Raw genomic sequence first — 20428 nt, 5'->3', positions numbered from 1 at the left:
ATGAAGTAAAAGTGAAAGCTTTTCCACTCAGCAACTGGAAGAAGACAAGGTTGTCCTCTATCACTACTAATCAGGATGAAAGTCCCAGCCAAAATAATCAGGCAAGAGAAGGAAATAAAGGGCATTCAAATGGGGACAGAGGAAATGAAACTCTCCCTCTTTGCTGATGATATACTTAGAAAACCCCAATGCCTCAACTACAAGATTCCTAAAAATGATCAAAAACACAGTAATATTGCAGGACAAAAATTCAATATCTGCAAATCAGTAGATTTTGCATATGCCAATAATAGCCAAAATGAGATGTAAATCAAGGAAATAATTCCCTTCACCAAACTTCAAAGAAAATGAAATACCTTGGAATATACCTACCAAAAAGATGCAACGCCTTTTAAAAAAATTACAAAACTGTATGAAAAGAAGTAGCAGAAAATATTAATAAATGGAAAAACATACCATCTCATAGCTGGGAAGAATCAACATTGTTAACATTTCTATACTTCCCAAAGCAATCTACAGATTCAATGCAATCCCCATTAAAATAACTTTGTCATACTTTACATATTTGGGAAAAATAGCACTTCATTTTTTATGGAACCAGAAAAAATTCCAGATAGCCAAGGGGGAATTCTTAGTAACAGAAGCAAAGTCAGGGTATCAACCTACCAGACATTAGGCTATTCTACAATGCCATCATAATGTAAACAGCATCTTACTGGCAAAAAATAGAGACATAGACATCTAGAACCATATAGCAAATCATGAAATGAAACTAATATAGTATAGCCACATGATCTTTAATAAACCATACAATCACATATACTGGGGAAAAGAATCCCTATTCAATAAATGGTGCTGGGAGAACTGGATATCCACATGTAAAAGACTGAAACTAGACCCGCATCTTTCTCCACTCACTAAAATTGATTCAAGATGGAGAAAGGATCTAAATATAAGGCATGAAACAATAAAAATCCTTGAAGAAACTCTGGGGAAATCACTTGCAGTTATGGCCCTGGGGCAATTGCAACAAAAGAAAAACAAATGTGACTTAATTCAACTGAATAGCTTCTGCACAGCTAAGGAGAAAACAACCAAAGCAAACAGACAACCAGCAGAATGGGAAAAGATATTTTCATATTATGAATCAGACAAAACCTTGATAAATAAGTTGGGCGTTGTGGTAGGTGTGGTAGTCCCAGCTACTCGGGAGGCTGAGGCAAGAGAATCCCCTAAGCCCAAGAGCTGAAGGTTGCTATGAGTTGTGACACCACAGCACCCTTCCAAGGCAACAAAGTGAAACTATGCCTCTTGAAAAAAAAAAAAAAAGAAACAAAAAAAATACTTTGATAAATAGACTCTACAAAGAACTCAAATTAAGCAACAACAATAAGAGCCAACAATCACTTATATCAGTGGGCAAATGAGATGAATAGAACCTTCTCTAAAGAAGATAGATGAATGGATAAGAAAGATGAAAAGATGCTCATTGTCTAAAATCATCAAAGAAACGCAAATCAAAACCACTCTGAGATATCATCTAACCCCAGTGAGAATAGCCCACATCACAAAATCTCAAAGATGTAGATGCTGGTGTGGAAGGGGAGAAAAGGAAACACTGTTCCACTGCTGCTGGGACTGCAAATTAATACAACCATTCTGGAAGGAAGTATGGAGAATCCTCAAATAACTCAAACTACACCTCCCTTCGATCTTGCAAACCCATTACTGGACATCTACCCAGAAAGGAAAAAAAAAATAATTTTATCATAAGAACATTTACACTAGACTGCTTACTGAAGCTCAATTTACAATTGCCAAATTGTAGAAACAACCTAAATGCCCACCAAACCAGGAATAGATTAACAAGCTGTGGTACATGTACACCATAGAATACTATTCAGTCACTAAAAAAGATGGTGACTTTACATCTTTTGTATTAACTTGGAGTTGAAATACATTCTTCTTAGTAAAGCATGACAAGAATGGAAAAGAAAGAAAGCAAGGTCCTCAATTCTATATGAGGACAATTAATTATGGGGTGGGGGATTTTGGGGGTGGGGGAGTTGGGGAACAGAGAGAAGGAAGCGGGGAGGGTGTTGGCAGCTCACGGTGCGTGACACACCTCTTGGGGGCGGGGCACAATTATAAGAGGGACTTTACCTAACAAATGCAAGCTGCATAACCTGGTCTTGTACCCTCCATGATTCCCCAATAATAAAATTTTAAAAATGAATAAAAAATAAAGGCAAGGGGTTAAAAAAAGAACCTGTAGCAATTTCTTTCTTTCTCTTTTCCTTTGCTTATTTTTTTCTTTTTTCTGTTTCATTTTTCCTACACTTTCTTTCCTCCATCCCTTCCTCTCTCTTTTCTTTCCCTTCCTCCCTCCCTTCCTTTTCATTACAGATGATGTGAGAAAGCCACCACAACTAGTTGTGTAGAGTTTTCACAATGAATTTGTTCAGTAAATATGAAACAACCATTTAATTTTTCTCATACTGCTGCTTTTATTATTATGAATCTCCTGCTTTATATACCTAAAATATGTTAGAAGAGCAATCTTAAAAAAATATTTACTGAGTTTTTGTTTTACTCACTAGAGAAGAGTAAGGATGATCATCTAGTGAGAACTATACAGTGTAAAAAGGTTTTTCAAAACAGAAGACAACTAACAAATGCATTTTTAAAACTAAATTTCTATAAGACTCAATGAACAGTAAATAATGACATTTTATAAAAGATTCCCTGTGTACAGTTATGCTTAAAGTCTTTTAAATGGGGATTTTATCCATATATTAAAATGTCATGGCCTATGGAATTTAAAAAAAAAATGTTAACATTTGTTATTAGTAACACTTCAATATTCTAACAGATATTTTAATAAAAATAATTCATAGTAAACATGGCTATATAAACTTTAAATGCTGTACTGCAATGAAAGGATTTTTATCAAAGAAAAAAACAATTACCTGATCTGGATATTTTCACATTCTTCCTTCCTACTGCTTTCTTCACACTGGAAACTGTCATGTTAATAGTGCTCTGAATAGCCTTGAAAACACATTGTAACATAAATAATGAACATTGCACACAATGTGCCATGAATAATTCCAGATGAAAAAATGAATGCTATTACCTTCAATGGATGTTTCTTAAAAGACCCTAAAAAACAAAAGGAACATATAATCAATTTAAATGACAGTAGAAATGCAAATATGACAAAGCCAAACATACATTCATGGAAAGTTTCTATTGAGCTGAATCCTCAAGTAAGAAAATAATTTAATTACTTTAGGTTTTGGATCATTCTATTATTGTTATTATTTTTCTTGCTGCTGACAGAAATGTGACAGAAATAAGTAGAAGAAAAATAGGAATATAATAAGCAGCTAAGATTTCAAAAGAAAGATTATGTTTCAAATAAGAAAATTTAAATAGAAAACTGAACATATGCCAATGTGAGCAGTGATCTTTAATCAGAGGAACAAACTATAACCCTGAAAGATAAATAACAAGGCTGATGGTAGAAGCCTATGGGATATCTTCAGAGCAACACATAAGAATTGTTTATACCATTACACTATAAGTTCTTCAGTTTGTCATGTTATTTAGGAAGGACACAGTTGGGATCACAATTTAGTTGAATGTATACTGTGTTTCGTGTTTTTAATTGGCAAGCATGTATATATTCTTGTAGAATAACAGTAGAGAAAAATATTCACATTTTCCCATGCTCATGTGAACTAAGAATAGAACTACATGTCTTATGTCCTCTAGTTTTGTCATTTTAAAGACTTTCATTGACCCAATCAAGCGGTATATAGGATATAATGGAGAAATTACATAAAATAAGCTGTCATTATTAAAATATTTATCAAAAAGGAGAAAATGAATACCATAAAATTACTACAAATTTCATTAATAACCACAATTCAAGATAAATGGAAAATTAATTGAAAATAACAAAAAATTCAAGAAATAACCTATATAATTTTATCTTTTCTAAAATTAGTTTAGTGGAGTAGACATCACTTTAATGGCTTAATGACTATTTCTATGTCTTAATGACTTAATAGTTATTTCTTTTTAAAGTTTAAAAATTAGCAAATTTTCATAATATAAAAACATCAGCAATCTCCCAAACTCACGTAAATCTTAAATAAGAAGAATCATAAATAGGATTATAGATTATATGTAATACAATATTAAGGGAATCCGTACGTTTGAAAAATACTTTGACATGCAGTCAGATGAATATTTTCTAGATTGAATTAGATGATATCTACCTTAAGCAATGTCTATTATTAAAAAAAAGATTTAAAATAATCACAACACCGGGCTATTTCTTATAAGAAGATTAAAGAAAAAACAAAGTTATCATTTGGTCAGCAAGTGATCTTCCTACGTACCCTCCTAATGGAATGGAAATCCTACGCAAGATAATAGCTAAGTCCTTTTTATGATACCATAAGTTCATATTTTTTGTTTCTTCTTTAGCTATCTTACAAGTCCTTTCCTTGTAGAAGTCATATAAAGAGGGCTGACACTTACAAGACTAATATCATCTGCCACATTGTGTTCTGTGTTCTTTAAAGTGATTGCAAGTTGGGAGAGAAATTGTGCTGATAAATTCCAGGTTTTGAATATACAACCACTTATCTACATTTGTTAAGATCTTTAAGGAATTTCATCTCTAAAATTGCCCTAAATGAGCATTTATGTACATTCAGGTTAATTTGCGTGTTTGTACTTGATACACACACACAGAAAAGATGCTATATCATCCACATTTTGTGCATTCTTGGAACTGAGTTTCTTCTGTCTTCCATGAAATTCTGTTAAATAATATTGCCTTTAATTACATCTGCAATTATCTTAAGGACTCTACCATAAAGAGCGTTGTGTCAGGCATTGAAAATTTCATTAATTTTAGTCAAAGTTAATATTCCTATACTAGTATAATTTTTATTAAATCATAGCTGTGTATATTAATGATTTATAGGGTACAATGCCTTGGTTTTATATATAATCTGAAATACTTTCATCAAATTGGTTAATATAGACTTCATCATACTTTCTTAATTGTGTTAAGATAGTTATACTCTACACTTAACAGATTTCACATGTATCCTTGTAAAATGTACCATAGGTGTGGTCCCACCAATTACCCTCCCTCCACTTGTCCTTCCCCCTCCCCTCCCTTTCCCTTCCTCTTTTCCCTTCATCTTGGGCTGTAGTTGGGTTATAGTTCTCATATGGAAGTGTGGGTGCTTATATATTGGTTTCATAGTAGGGTTGAGTGCATTGCTATTTCTATAAAATAGCTATTTTATAGAAAAAATAGCTAGTTCTGAAAATAGTAGTCAATGCTTGTATATGTAAATTAATTTCCAATTAAATACTATTAATGAAACACAGATCTCTAATGACTGATAGTTATGGAGCAATGAAATGGGTTATTGTGGTTTGTCCCAAATCTAGCACTCCCTCCTGCTTCTAGAGATATCTGGAGCCTAATCTTACCTCTGAGTGCAAATCTGCTGAATCTATCTGCAGTGAGTTCTCTCCTGTTTTCTCATCATTAACTGCATTGTTACCCAGATAACACCCTCTAGCCTCCCTCTGTCCCATTTAAAATGCCTATTCCTTTGCACAGTAACCTTCAGATTTGAGGTCTCCATTCTCCTGCTGGATCATCTTCATCATGTCTTTTCTCTTAGCAGAAATATATGATATCTATTATTTCAAAGACTTCATTTCTTTGTTCCGTGCCCTCTAGCTGGAAACATGCTCAGACATAACAGAAAAACAATGCTTTTCCTTGATTAACACATCATGAAAGTGCTCTCCAATGGCTCTCTCTACAGATTTCTCTACAACAAAGTTTGCACACTTGCCACTCAGGGTGGCCCAACAACCAGCAGCACCAACATCACATGTATAAAAAATGCAGAAGCCCATGCCGACTAAATCAAAATGTGCATTTTAAACAAGATTCCCAGCACAGTTCTAATTTGACAGTTCTGATCTATACTGAGTGGGTGTAACACATAACTTACCTGAATTTACCTATTTAGAGTCTAACCTCAAGTTCTTCCCTATCACATCCTCCAAATAGAAAGGAAATAAAAAATAATACAGATTTCAGTGCAATCTTCATAAGGTGAGAGATGCCCTGAGCACTTGATAGATACAACTACTGTATTCTTCCTGCTTCACAAACCTTCAATTACATGATAAAATGCTATGAAGTACCAAGTTCTGTCACTTTATATGACATGAAATTGCATACATGTACGGCTCACCTTCTCTGCTTCCACTCCTCCACACTACATCCAACAGCTCTGCAGGACCAGGGCCCTCAGACCTTAATGCCTTCCCAACAGGGAGAAACATAGGAAGAACAGGGAAGTTTGTGCTACTTCTCTGAGTCATTTTGGCACTGGAAGCTCATTTTATTATATTCTTCTCACCTAACACCTTGCTTTACCTTTTTAATTTTTTTTGAAAAGCAATTGCTTTAATTGCATTTCAGCAGGGAGCCTCAACACCATGTAGGGAGGAGAAAATGGGAAGGTCTTGGTTTCTGAGTGCTTTTGGCTGGCCAAGTGTGGCTAGACACTGGGCAGAGGGCCTCCCTCTGCTGGGGCATTGTCTACCCCTGGTCAGTGACGGAGGGCAGCAGGAGTGCTCTGTAACCTTCCCGCCCGGCCTGGCCCTGGGAAGAAACAAGCTCTAGCCTTCCTCAGCAAGGCTGAGGTAATTGACACCCCACCCCAAGGGCATCTTCTCAGCCTACTAAGCAGGAAAGTGTTTGTGTGCAAATTACATTGTAAAAACAGATTTTCACCTGAGGCAAACACAGATATCCCCTCTGCTTAACATACCAAGCCCAAGACTGGCAAGTAGCACAGAGGAAGGTTAGGTCCTTCCTGTGCCATTCTAGGCCCAGAGAAACTGAGAAGCCACCTGTTATCTGGCCCCTGGGCTGTTCAGAGTGCCAGCCTGCCTCAAGTTCTGACTGTCCCCCTCCTCTGGCCCTCACAGTTCAAACAAGGCCTGGCAGAAAGAGGGTTGTGTTCAGTTTCAGGCATACACATACCACAATTTATTAATCCATTCATGGGTGGATGGGCACTTGGGCTTCTTTGATGACTTGGCAATTATGAATTGGCCTGCAATAAACATTCTGGTGCAAATAACTTTGTTATAAAACGATTTTTGGTCTTCTGAATATATACTTAGCAGAGGAATTGCAGGATCGAATGGCAAGTTTACTTTTAGTTCTCTAAGTGCTCTCCAAACCTCTTTCCAAAAGGAACATATTAGCTTGCATTCTCACCAGCAGTGCAGAACTGTTCCCTTGTCTCCATATCCATGCCAACATCTGTAGTTTGGGGGATTTTGTGATGTGGGCTACTCTTCCTGGAGTTAGATGATATCTCATACTGGTTTTGATTTGCATTTCTCTGATGATTAAAGATGACGAATATGTGTTTATTTGTCTGTAGGCCATGCACCTGTCTTCTTCAAAGAAGCTTCTGTTCAAGTCTCTTGCCCACAATGAAATGGGATCACTTGTTCTTTACTTATTAATAAGTTTGAGTTCTCTGTGGATTCTGATCACCAAACCTTTGTTAGGAACATAATCTGAAGATATCTTCTCCCATTCTGAGGACTGTCTATTTGCTTTACTAAGTGTGTTCTTGGCTGCGCAGAAGCTGTTTAGTTTGATCAGTAATATATTTCTGGTGTTGCTTCAATTCCCTGGGGGGTGCTCCTCATAAAGTATTCTCCCAGGCCAATTAACATATTGTTCTTAGTATAGTATCCCAAGAATGGAAAAAAAAAAGTATCCAACTTACTCAGTACTATTAGGAAATCAATATATAATCCCCCACACTTTTACACAAATGATAAAACACAAATATAGCCAAGATGACAGAGGGAAGAGGAGGGAGAGGGGAGGGAAGGGGGGATAATTGGTGGGACCTCACCTATGGTGCATATTGCAAGGGTACATGTCAAAGAGCTCCAACATATTCTTCTTAGTAAAGTATCCCAAGAATGGAAGAAAAAGTACCCAATGTACACAGCCCTACTATGAAACTAATTTGGGACTCTCACATGAAAGCTATAACCCAGCTACAACTTAACAATAGGGGGAAGTGGGAAAGGAGGGGGTGGGTAGAGGGAGGGGGATCGGTGGGATCACACCTGTGGTGCATATTACAGGGGTATTTGCGAAACTTGGTAAATGTAGAATGTAAATGTTTTGGCACAGTAACTGAGATAACGCCGGAAAGGCTATGTTAACCACTGTGATAAAAATGTGTCAAATGGTTTATGAAGCGAGTGTATGATGCCCCATAATCATATCAATGTATACAGTTATGATTTAATAAAAAAAAAAAATTCCAGAAAAATCAAGGAGAGAGAAAAAAAAAATGTAGAGTATAAATGCCTTAACACAATAATTAACTGAGGTGAAGGCTAGGTTAACCACTTTGATGTAAGCATTCCAAATTCTATATAAAATCAGCACATTGTACCTAAAATAAAACAAAACAAAACAAAATAAAGTCATTGAGAGAGAGAGAAACAGGTGTGTGCCATGGAGGCAATGGAAACTGCTGCCCTTATACCCCAAATCAGCATCACACATGCTCGGGTGGTGTGGCCAGCCCTTTCCCTTGGTCCAGTCTCCCCTTTGGAGGCAAGGAGCGGGACCGCTTCCTCCCTTTCTTCAGGCTGTTGGCCAACAGCCCCTTGAGGCTGGCTGTCCATGGAAGGCTGCAGGCTGCCCCCTGCACCCTTCTCTTTTCACCAGCACAGCTGTCACAGGGAGGGGGTCTTGGCCTCGCTGCTGTCCCCCTGGCTGGGTTTTGGCTTAAGCAAGATGAATCTGTAGAGGAGGTCCATTTCTGAACTCGCCTGGGCTGCTGCATAACCCTCAGGAGTGTAGCTGGAGGCTTCAGCCATGTTCTGCTAATCTGTGTTGTGGTGCCAGTAGCATGCGGGGCAGCAAGGTGGTGGGTGTGTGAGGACACGAGTAATGTTCTGTTTCCTTGTTAAGCAGCCTCACATTCTTCTCCATCTCCAGCAAGACCCACTTGTGATGCTTGGCGATGGCCAGTGTGGCACTGTGGGCCCGCTGGTAAATCCACTCCGGTTCCTGTGTCTAGAAGGTGCAGAGCTCTTCTCCAGTGCTGCACAAGCTGCCAGCCTCAAAGGTAAAGCATGTTGCGTCCCAGTCATAGAGATGCAATGAGACTAGCTTCAGACTGCTGTGTCCCAGAGGAAGAAGCTGTTCTCCTGGGTGATCTGCAGTTTGCACTCACCAGACACGTCCAGGTGGGGGCATTGAGGCAGGAAGATACCATGCGCCCCTGGGGCCAGGAGGTCAGGCTCTCCCTGACTGGTGTCATTCAGCCGACTCCAGACACTCCACAGATAGTGTCTTGCACCACTCTTCAGCCTCCAGCTCTGGGTCCCAGGTGAAGACTTGTGCCCAGTCATTGGTAAATGTGATGGCTGCTGCCTGCCGCTAGGTCTCCTTGGGAAGCCATGTCACATACTTGACACTGCTGATGTCAGTCACCTTGGGGCAGCCTCGGAGGTGCACTGACATCTCATCTGGATACTTCTCCAGCCACAGGGGCCCCTTGTTGGAGGATTTGCAGAACACCAGCCAGCACCTCCGGTAGATTCTCAGCTTCCTGCTCTTCATCATGTGGCCTTGCTTGAGAATGTGACTGAAATCAGTTTCAATGGTTTTTCCCCCATCCCTGGGCACCAGGCTTGGTGAGCTGAGGGGAGGGATGTCCAGGGCCCGGCTTGGGGCACCTCAGATCACCACTTCCAGATACTCCTCTTGCTGGCCACTCCTGACCTCCCCGCCTCATTATTATTCTAGCAGCTCCTTCACCAGGCGCCTATTGGGCTCCAAGCCGGGTCTGGAGCCTGCTGGGTGAGGCCTCAGGGCAGGAACATGCCCGCCTAACTGCTGGGGACTGCCAGAGCAGGCAGGGTAGTTACGGAGATGCAGCCGCAGGCTCACACTCCAGCTGAGACTCCTGCTCTACCTTTTATTTAGGAAGTATTTTATTGGACCACCCTGACATTACATCCATCTTCTCCTTTTCTCTCCATGTACTCCCTGTACTGTCTGCTTTCCCTATTCTTCATCCCCTTTTGTGAACCTGTCCTCTTCCTGATTTCCTGACTTTGCTGAGCTCTCAAATTGTATTGAGATGGGACTAAAGCTTCAGCACCTTTAGTCATACACTGTATTTCATCTTCACCTGTTGCTAACACCTGAGAAGAGATACAATTTAACACTATTCGCTTCTTCATTTTTTTTTTTACTATACATTTAATAGGTCATTTTCCTTGGCATTTAGAATATGTTGGTGCTCATGTTTTTCAATAAACATTTTTTCAAATGACTTTTTCAATAAAATGTACTGCTTACCCTTTACTTGTTTGGGTACTGTCTTGGTTCCATTTGAATTGCCACTCCCAGAAGAACAACCAAGATCCTCCTTGGTAAGATTCTCTGATAAATTCTGTTAAAAATAACATCAGTATTGAGTTTCAATTACAGTATAATTTAATATGTGGCACCAAGATTTCCTAATCACTTCCTTCAAAAATGTCTGAAATTTCTACTCTAAAAACAATTAATTTTACCTTTAAATAAAAGAATGTCTTGAAAACCAAAGCATTGCAATCTTACATATGCTCTCTAGATGAACCTTACCTTCCACCTGTGTATGGCTACTGATTCTGTAAATGGAGCACAGGCAGCCAAAGGAAACATTAACTCATGTCATATCACAATAAGGAACTATCTTCACCTTCCATAACATTACTTTGCATTCTCCACCAACACAAACAAATGTTGCAAAAAGTTTAATACATGGGCTATCATACTTCTGGCATTACATCATTAAAATATTTCTTACTCAAGAAATATTTCAGTGTTAACACTAGATACCAGCATAATGGGCAACTTTGGAGTATGTCATGTTGAGTATAGGCTCAACAATAAGGACTTGAAGACATCTGAATGTTTTGTGGTACAATTTTTACTGATAGGTAAAATTGCTGAAGAAACAGAAAACCTATGATAAGCAAAACTTGCCTTATGGTTTATGTTTAAGTAAAAGCAAAAGAAGTATATATACCATGTAACTCCTTCCCAATTAGGAAACACCTTTAAGAAAGTATGGCAAGGCTTAATAAAAATTGAAGGATGGGAACAGAGAAGACGTCTTCTGGAAACTTCTAAAGTGTTCCAGTCACTTACTTGTATGTTTTCTTCTCTACACATTATAGTAATGAAAATAAAAATCATGATGAAGATGGTGACCCCAAGTTCTGCTTTCTGGTCGATGTAGGAGATAAGAGTAAAATGGTAAAAATATGTGATTAATACAGTGTGACAAAGTGGAAAATCATAATGGACCAGGCAACTGACCAAGGACAAAGCGGCAATGACAAGTGAAGCATCCACCTCATTTTGAACTTGAACTTTTTCTTCTCCAAACATGGGAATTCTACCGGTAACCTGCCTTCCTCATTCCTGACCCTTAGCATCTCTTGCTGTATTTCTTTCTTCATAAACACCTATGCTTTTGATGATCTGTCTCTATATGGTGGGGAGAGATGCAAGTTTTCTGATTCAGGTTCATGGCTTATACATAGTAGCACTGTTGTCCTCATCTAATGCCTCAGGATCACGTGCAGTATGTACTGTTTTTCGTTCCTTGTGTCTGTAGCAGCAGAAGCACTGTGTCCTTTCACTTGAACAAGCACACACTTCATTTCTTTGTTGTTATCAAGTCAGATTTTGCATTACTAGACTGAAGCATAGTTCTGATATCTAATATCCAATTAATGATATCTGGGCACCTATTTCTTGCCACTTCACTACCAAACTCTCGGGGTCCCTTCATTTCAACTGTGACTTCTGAGTTCCTTACTTCTTTTGGTGTCTGTATCTTTTTCACATGTCTCCTCACCTATCTTAAACACATGCCCAGAGTCTGTCTCCATTGTTACAATATTCACTGTATCTTTTTTTTTTTTTCATTTCCATAAAGTTCAGAAGTTGAGTGTTGAGTATACTTCAGGGACACAAAGTAGGCATGAGATGGAAAGATATTTTTGTGACTGAGGCCTTTTTCTTGAGAAATGCCTGAAACACTATATCGATGGACACTCCAGGTGCATCGGCCTTTTTCTTGAGAAAATACCTGAAACACTATAAAGATGGACACTCCAGGTGCATCTTTTCCTTCACAATCAGCTATATTATTTTTCAAAATAAATGGTGCTTTTTAAAAATTAAATCTTTTTCATCTTTAGTTTTTTGCTTCTATACTCTGGTACAGGACATGTATGATTTTTTTTTTTTTATCACTAACCATGTGGCTTAACTCATTTGACATGGGACTTACCTAATTTCTTTATTTTCCTTTGCCTTGTTTGATCTGTACTTTCTCATACTTGTTTACACAAGGACAGATATACAAGTATATTCTCTCCACCATAATTCTGATTAATTCTTATTACTTGAAACAAGTTTTCAGATGCAAACATGCAAGTTCAATGTGCTTATTTTGTTACTCAGTTGTATTTTCTATCAGGGAACATTTTTTTCCCAAATAAATATATCCTTACCAATCATGTGTCCACCAAGTTAGAAAATAAAACAGAAAATTCAAAAATGGAACAGGAAAACACCTCGGATCTATATTTAGCTACTCCCAAATCATTGGATTGCAAATAAAAAGTTAAAAAAAATAATTTTCCTTAGTCTACATGACAGAAAAGTGTGAACTAGTAATTCAGCATTTTCATTCTTTGCCTATAATTCACTGATTATCTATTAAACCTACTAAAATGTATTAGCAGAAGACTTGTAGTACTGCAAAGCCTTCCTCAGTTGAGAAACTTTCATGCATATATCTTTGATAGCAGATCCCTACATTGCTTCTCAGTACTTTCTCTAAAGGTTAACAATGAGACACTGGACAAACTTTACTTTGCCAGCAAAGAACATCAACAACAATCAGAAAGATAAGTGAACTTTCAAATTTTAATTCAAATAATATGACATAATATGACCGTGTTATGTTCTGACACAGACGATCTGCTTAAGCCTACGTCTAATAGATTCTAATGTCCTCATAAAACAGTGGGTGAAGGAACCTTGATACCGTTTAAAGATTTCCACAGGTAAGTGAGTTACAAACTTGCTGCTGCATCCTCACAACAAAGTCCCATTCTGCAAAGTAGGATTCTCCTCAGAGGCACAGTCTAATGACCCCATTCCCTCTCTCAACACACACTGAACTGAGTTAGAAGCCACAAGGAGGAAGAAGTACACTAGCTGGCATGAATGACTGATGGCTACAGTTTGGGACATTGGGAATGGTGACTCTTTGGACATGAGTCCAACTCAGTGGCCATCATGGTGAAATTACTCATATTTTCTCTTGCTTAGTAATATGATTCTTTACTTGGCATTACCTTCCTTATCATGTAAGGTTATAAAATTGCAGAACAAGGAAAACACCAGAAACCCTCTACCTCTATTCCAAGGGCAAAGATTAGATGTAAGTTATTCTTTACTTTTGGAATCTTTAAGTTTTAAACTAGTGAAAAAACTTCTTAAAATTAAATATTACCTTCAGCATATGGATTATAAAATTCTATCCCAGTGGAAATGTCCCTTGGACTATGTTACATTACTCATGTAAAGAAAATAATATTAAACCAGGAACTGAAATTAAAATTTGTTGATACCTGTGGGTGGTTATTTTCACTTCCTTTAAGCTCTTCTTGCTCTTCCTTTGATATGGATACCGACTTTAGTACTGTAAATTTCATATATTTAGGTAAATGAGTTGCTTAGAATGATTTCATAAAAGCTATCATCTTTATAAAAATTGATAGAAAGCAAAATTTATTTTTATTTTATAAATTGAGGGTTTAGATGAAGGTAAATCTTTAGCAGACTACATACTTCTTTTTAAAATATGCCTAATTAGCTTACACATTTTTTTTATTCATTTTTCTTTTCAGACAGAGTCTCATTCTGTTCCCTTGAGTCGAGGTCCATGGCTTCCGAGCCCACAGCAACCTCAGTCCCTTGGGCTCAAGCCATCTTCTTGCCTCAGATTCCCAAGAAGCTGGGCCTACAGGAATCTACCACAATGCCAGGCTAGATTTTGTATTTTCAGTAGAGATGGGGTCTTGCCCTTCCTTAGGGTGATCTCAAACTCCTAGCTTGAGTGATCCACCTGCTTTGGCCTCTGAGTATTAGGATTACGGGCATGAGCCACCATTCCTGCCCTAACTGTCTAACACTTTAAAAACCACTGAGAATGCTACTAGATAGCTTTTATGAGGATAAAAGCCACAAATATCATAAATTCATCCACTCAATAAAAATGGCAAAAAATTCATAAACAAAGCAAGATTTACAAATCTAGTAAAACATAAAGGTATCACTGTATACTCTGGTCTACTTCAAAATAGTACCTGTAACATAGTGTGCATGTTGTGTCACACTTTATGGGGGCAAGACATGATTGCAAGAGGGACTTTGCCTAACAATTGAAATCATTGTAACCTGGCTTATTGTATCCTCAAGGAATCCCCAACAATAATAAAAAAATAATAATAATAGTTCTCAAATTTGCTATTAGGTTTTATTCCTTTATCAGTGTATGCCCTGCTCCTTACATGCGAAATGCTTTCCTCTAATATTCTGACAAATCACCTTGCACTGTTAGACTGCTTTATCAAGCCTTCACTGATTCTCGCATTTTCCCCAGATGAACAGGTATCTAGCCTCTCTTGGGGCTGCCTTACTACTTAGATTTCTCCTCTGCAACTTTTAATCCTGAACTGTGGTTCATTTATTTCCTTTTTCCTTCACAATATAATTTAAATGAATTTATTTTCTTTTTAATTTTTTTGATTTTTTGTCTTGTCTTTATCTGTTACAGAAAATTATAGGGCCATAAAATTATTGGTTATTTAAATTGCTTTTGAATCGTTTTTTTTTTCCATTTCTATCCCTTTGTCTTATAAGCCATTTAAGGGTGAAATCTTCCAAAGTCCCCTTAGACCAATAGTCTGAATCTTGTTTTATGTGGCTATTATTGGCTCTAAGTTTAATAATATGTACATAAAATGCATCAAGGTTGGCTTTTCCAGAAGTCATGTCTGAGCTGAGAAGTAAAGGGTGAGATGAGCAAGGTGAAAACGTGAGGAGGCCAGGAAAAAGTGAGAGCAGGACAGAAAGCAGCAAGAGGAAAGAGAAGCCTGGAATAGGGTGTGCATTTGTCCAAAATAGAGGGATTGGCTCAGAGGGCACTCCCAGAGGTTTTTCGGTAGTGCTAGAGTAAGGCAGACACACAGGGAAAGGGCTAAAATGGAGAGTTGAGAACAAGTCAGATTACAAAAGCCTTCTGTGAAACTTAAAAGTACTAGGATTTTACTAATTTAAAAACATTTAATCATCCTACTGGCCCTGGAGAGAGGCCACAGTAAATACTGTCAGGAAGATGAATTCTAGGGGCACATGAATAAATAGAAGATGACTTACAGGCCACATAGCAAAAAAAATGCACTTCTGAAATATATGAATGTTTCCAGAAATGCTTCACATAGTGTCAGTGCCCAGTGTAATGTGGATTTTTATTGAATAAATAAAAGAATCTGGGTTTGGTATTTCATTTTTTTTTCAATTTTGAAGCACAGTGTAATACTTAATTACACTAAGTATTTATGTTTACAACCCATGGTATACAAAAGCTCCTAATGATCCCAATCACTTTTACTTGCATTTGCCCCCTTTTTAATCTGAACTCAGAGGGTTAAGTGTGGTACACGTATGTTGGAATGGTATAGAAAGGTTAAATTAAACAAGGGCACTAGGGTCAATCTCGACAGATCCAAAAAATGTAATGTTGAGAAAGTAAAGAAGTTGCAGAATTTTACTAATAAGGATACACTCTCACACGTACACAGTCTGCTAATTGGATCATCTGATTTCAGTAAAATCAGTAAGATGGAATAATTAAAGTTAAAACATGACTGACGTGTTAACATGAAGTGTTGCTCTAAGTAAATATTTGAATTTCAATAAGCACTTGAAAAATTGTGGAGTTACAAAATTCACCTCAGTCAATTCCCTAACAAGGAAAGGGATGCCAAATCAGAGAACTATGTGAGGCAGAATAACCAAAACCAGAAGAACAACAAAAGAAAAGAAAATTACCTGTTGTGGCTTCTTGCACTTTAATTGTTTCTACTCCTTTATCTGGAGTAGCAGCGTCTGTGTCACAGGTACTTACAGTGAACTTTGAAAAAAAGTATATCATAAGTAATGCATAATTTCACAAAATATACAGGGAATAATTCAAGACAAACAATGAATGTTGTTACCTGAAACTGAGGTTCTACCTTAGAATCCCCTAAAAAACAAAGAACACATGCAATCGGTGTAAATGACAGTGTAAATGTAGATATGATGAAACCAAGCATACAGTTGAGGAGAGTTCCTATTGAGCTGAACCCTCCAGCTTGGCTTTAAAAGTAATTACTTTAGGTTTGGGTTTGCTTTTTCCCTCTTGTATTGATTGTTTTATTGATTGACTGATTTAGGGGTAGACAGGAACATAACAGACAAAAACTGAAGACAATAGGATATAATTTTAATATCATGTTCAGTTCAAACTTCAATAGTGGCATTAGCTTTCACTCAAATGAAACATAAATAAAAAAAACATTCAAATGCAAAAGTGCACACACAGCAGGGTGAAGAGTGGTCTTTATTCAAAGGAGCAAATCATGATCCAGAGAGGATAAAGGACCAGGCTGATGGAAGAAGCTTACAGTATGTCTTTAGTGCAACCCACAACATCATTTATACCATATGCTGCAAGGATCTGACATGTTATGCAGCCTGTGCTCCATTTCAGAAGGAACACAGGTGTGATGACAGTTCAGTGGAGGTTATAATCCATTTCTCATTAGAGAAAGGGTTCAATCGATCTACATGGATAGATCCTTGTAAAATAACAGTTTTAAAAATGTGATTTTTTTCCATACCCATAAATACACAAGTATACCAATATTTTTTGTGTCCTCTACTTTGTCATATTAATTTTCTTCCTCAACTCACATAAGAGGTATGCAAGAAATTATATATACTGACCTATCAATCATGAACTATTTATCAAAAAGGAACACACTGAATGGCCACAGAATTATGAGGTATAAATGAAATTTTATATTCCAAAATCACTAGACTATTCACTGGACATGACATTAAAATTTATAAAAGTCATACATAAGCTTTTAGGCAGTTTTTCACATTTTTAGAATATTAAGGGATACGTATTTTGTTTACCTACTTTCCTCTTATACAGATTTAATCAAGTGATAAGTGTTTTGTTTCTAAAATTAGTGTCCTTGGGGTTGTCACATTAATCCATTAAGGGATTTTAGGAAACAGCTGCTTTATAGGAAAAAATAGCATTTAAAAGCCAGTCATCTATTTTCAAAGTAACCTCATCTGATTAACTAGTATCAATGAAAAACATATCTCTGATGCCTGATAATTCCAGAGAAAAGAAATGCATCTCTGTGGTCTGCCTCAATCCCAGCATTTCTTCCTCCTTCCAGTAATCTCTGGGGCTGCAATAATCCAATCTTCTATGTGTGTGCCAATTTCCTGAAGCCACCTGAACTGAGTTCTACCACGTTTGCGCATCAGGAATGAGAAATTACCTAGCTAACTTCTTTCTTCCCTGCCTCTGTGCCCACTCACAAACCCTCTTGCTTTGCAAAAAAAAAACTTGAAATCTGACATTCTGACATTTGCATTCCTTTGATGGATTATTTACACCACCTTTTTCCTCTTTATTTAGCAATAACATTTTATACCTAGAATTTCAATCTCTCTATAATTCAGTGTTATCCTCCATCTGGAAACATGCTCAAAAATAAAACCAAAACAAAGCTTTCCCTTGATTCTAGGTTGGAAGTATTCTTCAATGGCGCCTCCTACAGGTTTCCTACAGAGAAGTCTATACCCTAGTTATTCAAGGTGGTGTGAGGAACAGCAGCCCTGGACTCACCTGAGAATGCATTAGCACTGCAGAATCACAAACCTGCTCAATCACAATGTGCATTTTAACATGGCCCCCACTGATGTCTTTATGTTTGAGAAGCTCTGGTCTCTAAAGAGTGGGATATACATTCCTTTCCCTGAAATTATCCTTTGGAATATAGACTCCAGTTCCTCTCCATCACATATTCCACACGGAAATGGTATTTAAAATCACAAAGTTTCTAATGGAATGTTAGAGGTTTATAGCTTTCCTGGCCTCTCCACAACTAAGCCTACTGTCTTCCATCCAATTCCATCCAATTGAACCATATGTTATGAAGAACCATCACTTTATACGACATGAAATTGCATACATGTAACATCTCCACTCTCCATCAGACAGCTCTGCATGACCAGGGGCCTCAGACCTTAATGCCTTGCCAACATTAAGAAACACACAGAAAACAGGGAAGTTGGTGCTACTTCTCTCACTCCTTTTGGCACTGGAAGCTCATTTTATTATATTCTTCCCACCTGTATAACACCTTGATCTACCTTTTATTTAGGAAGTATTTTACTGAACCACTTTGCCATTACATCCATCTGCTCCTTTTCTCTCCATGTACCCCCTGTACTGTCTCCTTTCCCTTTCTTCACTCCCTTTTGTAAACCTGTTCACTTCCTGATTTCCTGACTTTGCTCAGCTTTCAGACTATATGGAGATGGGATAAAGATTCTGCTCCTTTAGTGATACTCTCTGTTTCATCCTCACTTGTTCCTAACACCTGTTTCGCTTTTTCATTTTATTTTTTTTAATTGTACATGTAATAGGTGGTTTTCTTTGGCATTTATGATATCTTGGTGCTCATGTTTTTCAATAAACATTCTTTCACATGACATTTTCCATAAGATGCAGTCCTTACCATTTACTTGTTCTGGTACTGTCTTGGTTCCATTTGAATTGCCAGTCCCAAAAGAATGACTCTGTTAAAAGTAACATCAATATTGAGTTTCAATTACAGTATAGTAAGTGGCACCAAGATTTCCTAATCACTTTCTTCAAAAATGTCTGAATTTTCTACTCTAAAAACAATAATTTTACCTTTAAATAAAAGAAGAATTTCTTGAAAATCAAAGCTTTGCAACCTTACATATGCTCTCTAGATGAACCTTATCTTTCACCTAGGTATTGCTATTGGTACTGTCACCTCACATGGACAGCCAAAGGAAACATATTCAAATGCAAAATCTTAACTCATGTCATATTGCAACAAGGAACTTACTTCTCCTTCCATAACATTACTTTGTATTCCCTAACACAAGTGAATGTTGCAAAAGATTAACACATGGGTTGTCATAGTTCTGGCATTACATCATTAAAATATTTTTAACCCTAGAAATATTTCCATGTTAACATTAGATACTGGCATAATGGACAACTTTGGAGTATGTTGTGTTAAGTATAACCTCACCATTGTCAACACTCCTCTATTTAGCTGAACAATTCCTTGACTACATCTAAATATTTTTGATAAAATGTTTGCTCATAGGGAAAATGCTTTAAAGAAAGGAAACCCTATGAGAAGAAAAACTTGACGGGGCAGAGCATGACAGTGGATGGGAAAGACATTTAACTGAGCTCTCCTGGAGAAGGCCAGACCATTGCCAGCATGGAATATTGGCATGGAGTGGTAATTCAGGGTGTATGGTGATGTGGTGTACTATTGCATTTGCCGGAACAGTAAAGCCCCACCACAACAGGCAAGTTTCTGTGAGTCCACTCTGGCTTCAGTGGAGGCTGAGTCACCAGCAGTGGCCTCCATGACATCCAGCCTCCCCACAGCTGTCCCAGAAGAAGCCTTTCATGGTTTTTGGTTCTTAGGGGAAGATGGGCATTGAGTGAAAAGATTGTAGTGTGTACTCCTGAGCAGAATTTGGTGGTCACATTAGGGTGCTATCTAGCGCAGTTCTGCTGCAGTTTGGCAGTGGGTGAAATATTCTCATGGGGAAAGTCCCCATATAGAATGCCACCATTGTCATAAAGGGCACCAGATGGTTGTGGGGGGACCCTCTTGCTGGGGGCCTATGATGTGGTAATCTGTGTTCTTCCTGTGAGGAGTGGACCTACACTCATGAGGGGCTCCCAAACTCCATGGGAACTGTTGTAGAAGAAATCTGTCAGACCTGTGGCTAAAGAATTTTTGAGAGCTGTGGAATCTCAGATCAGCAGAGCCTGAGTGCTGAGCAGGTGAACATGCGATCACCAACAGCTAACCTGGGAAACAGCTCTAA

At 37.8% G+C, this 20428-nt stretch overlaps 1 protein-coding gene and 1 pseudogene across 1 annotated transcript in view; both read right to left on the bottom strand.

Moving 5' to 3' along the window:
- The window catches only part of LOC128594814 (ankyrin repeat domain-containing protein 26-like), a 119150-nt gene extending 100932 nt beyond the window's left edge, over positions 1-18218 (bottom strand). Inside the window, exons 1-6 of the mRNA XM_053603665.1 lie at positions 18165-18218; positions 16301-16382; positions 13816-13886; positions 10475-10568; positions 3137-3162; positions 2970-3051 (exon numbers count right to left, since the gene is read on the bottom strand). Of these exons, the coding sequence (XP_053459640.1) occupies positions 2970-3051; positions 3137-3162; positions 10475-10568; positions 13816-13886; positions 16301-16382; positions 18165-18218 (409 nt within the window). The remainder of the gene's footprint in view (positions 1-2969; positions 3052-3136; positions 3163-10474; positions 10569-13815; positions 13887-16300; positions 16383-18164) is intronic.
- Positions 8839-10356, bottom strand: LOC128593834 (docking protein 4-like; annotated as a pseudogene).
- Positions 18219-20428: the final 2210 nt, after the last annotated feature.

The sequence above is a fragment of the Nycticebus coucang genome, chromosome 9 (genome assembly GCF_027406575.1).
Source record: "Nycticebus coucang isolate mNycCou1 chromosome 9, mNycCou1.pri, whole genome shotgun sequence".
Classification (NCBI taxonomy): domain Eukaryota; kingdom Metazoa; phylum Chordata; class Mammalia; order Primates; family Lorisidae; genus Nycticebus; species Nycticebus coucang.
This window is presented reverse-complemented; position numbering and strand designations above follow the sequence as displayed.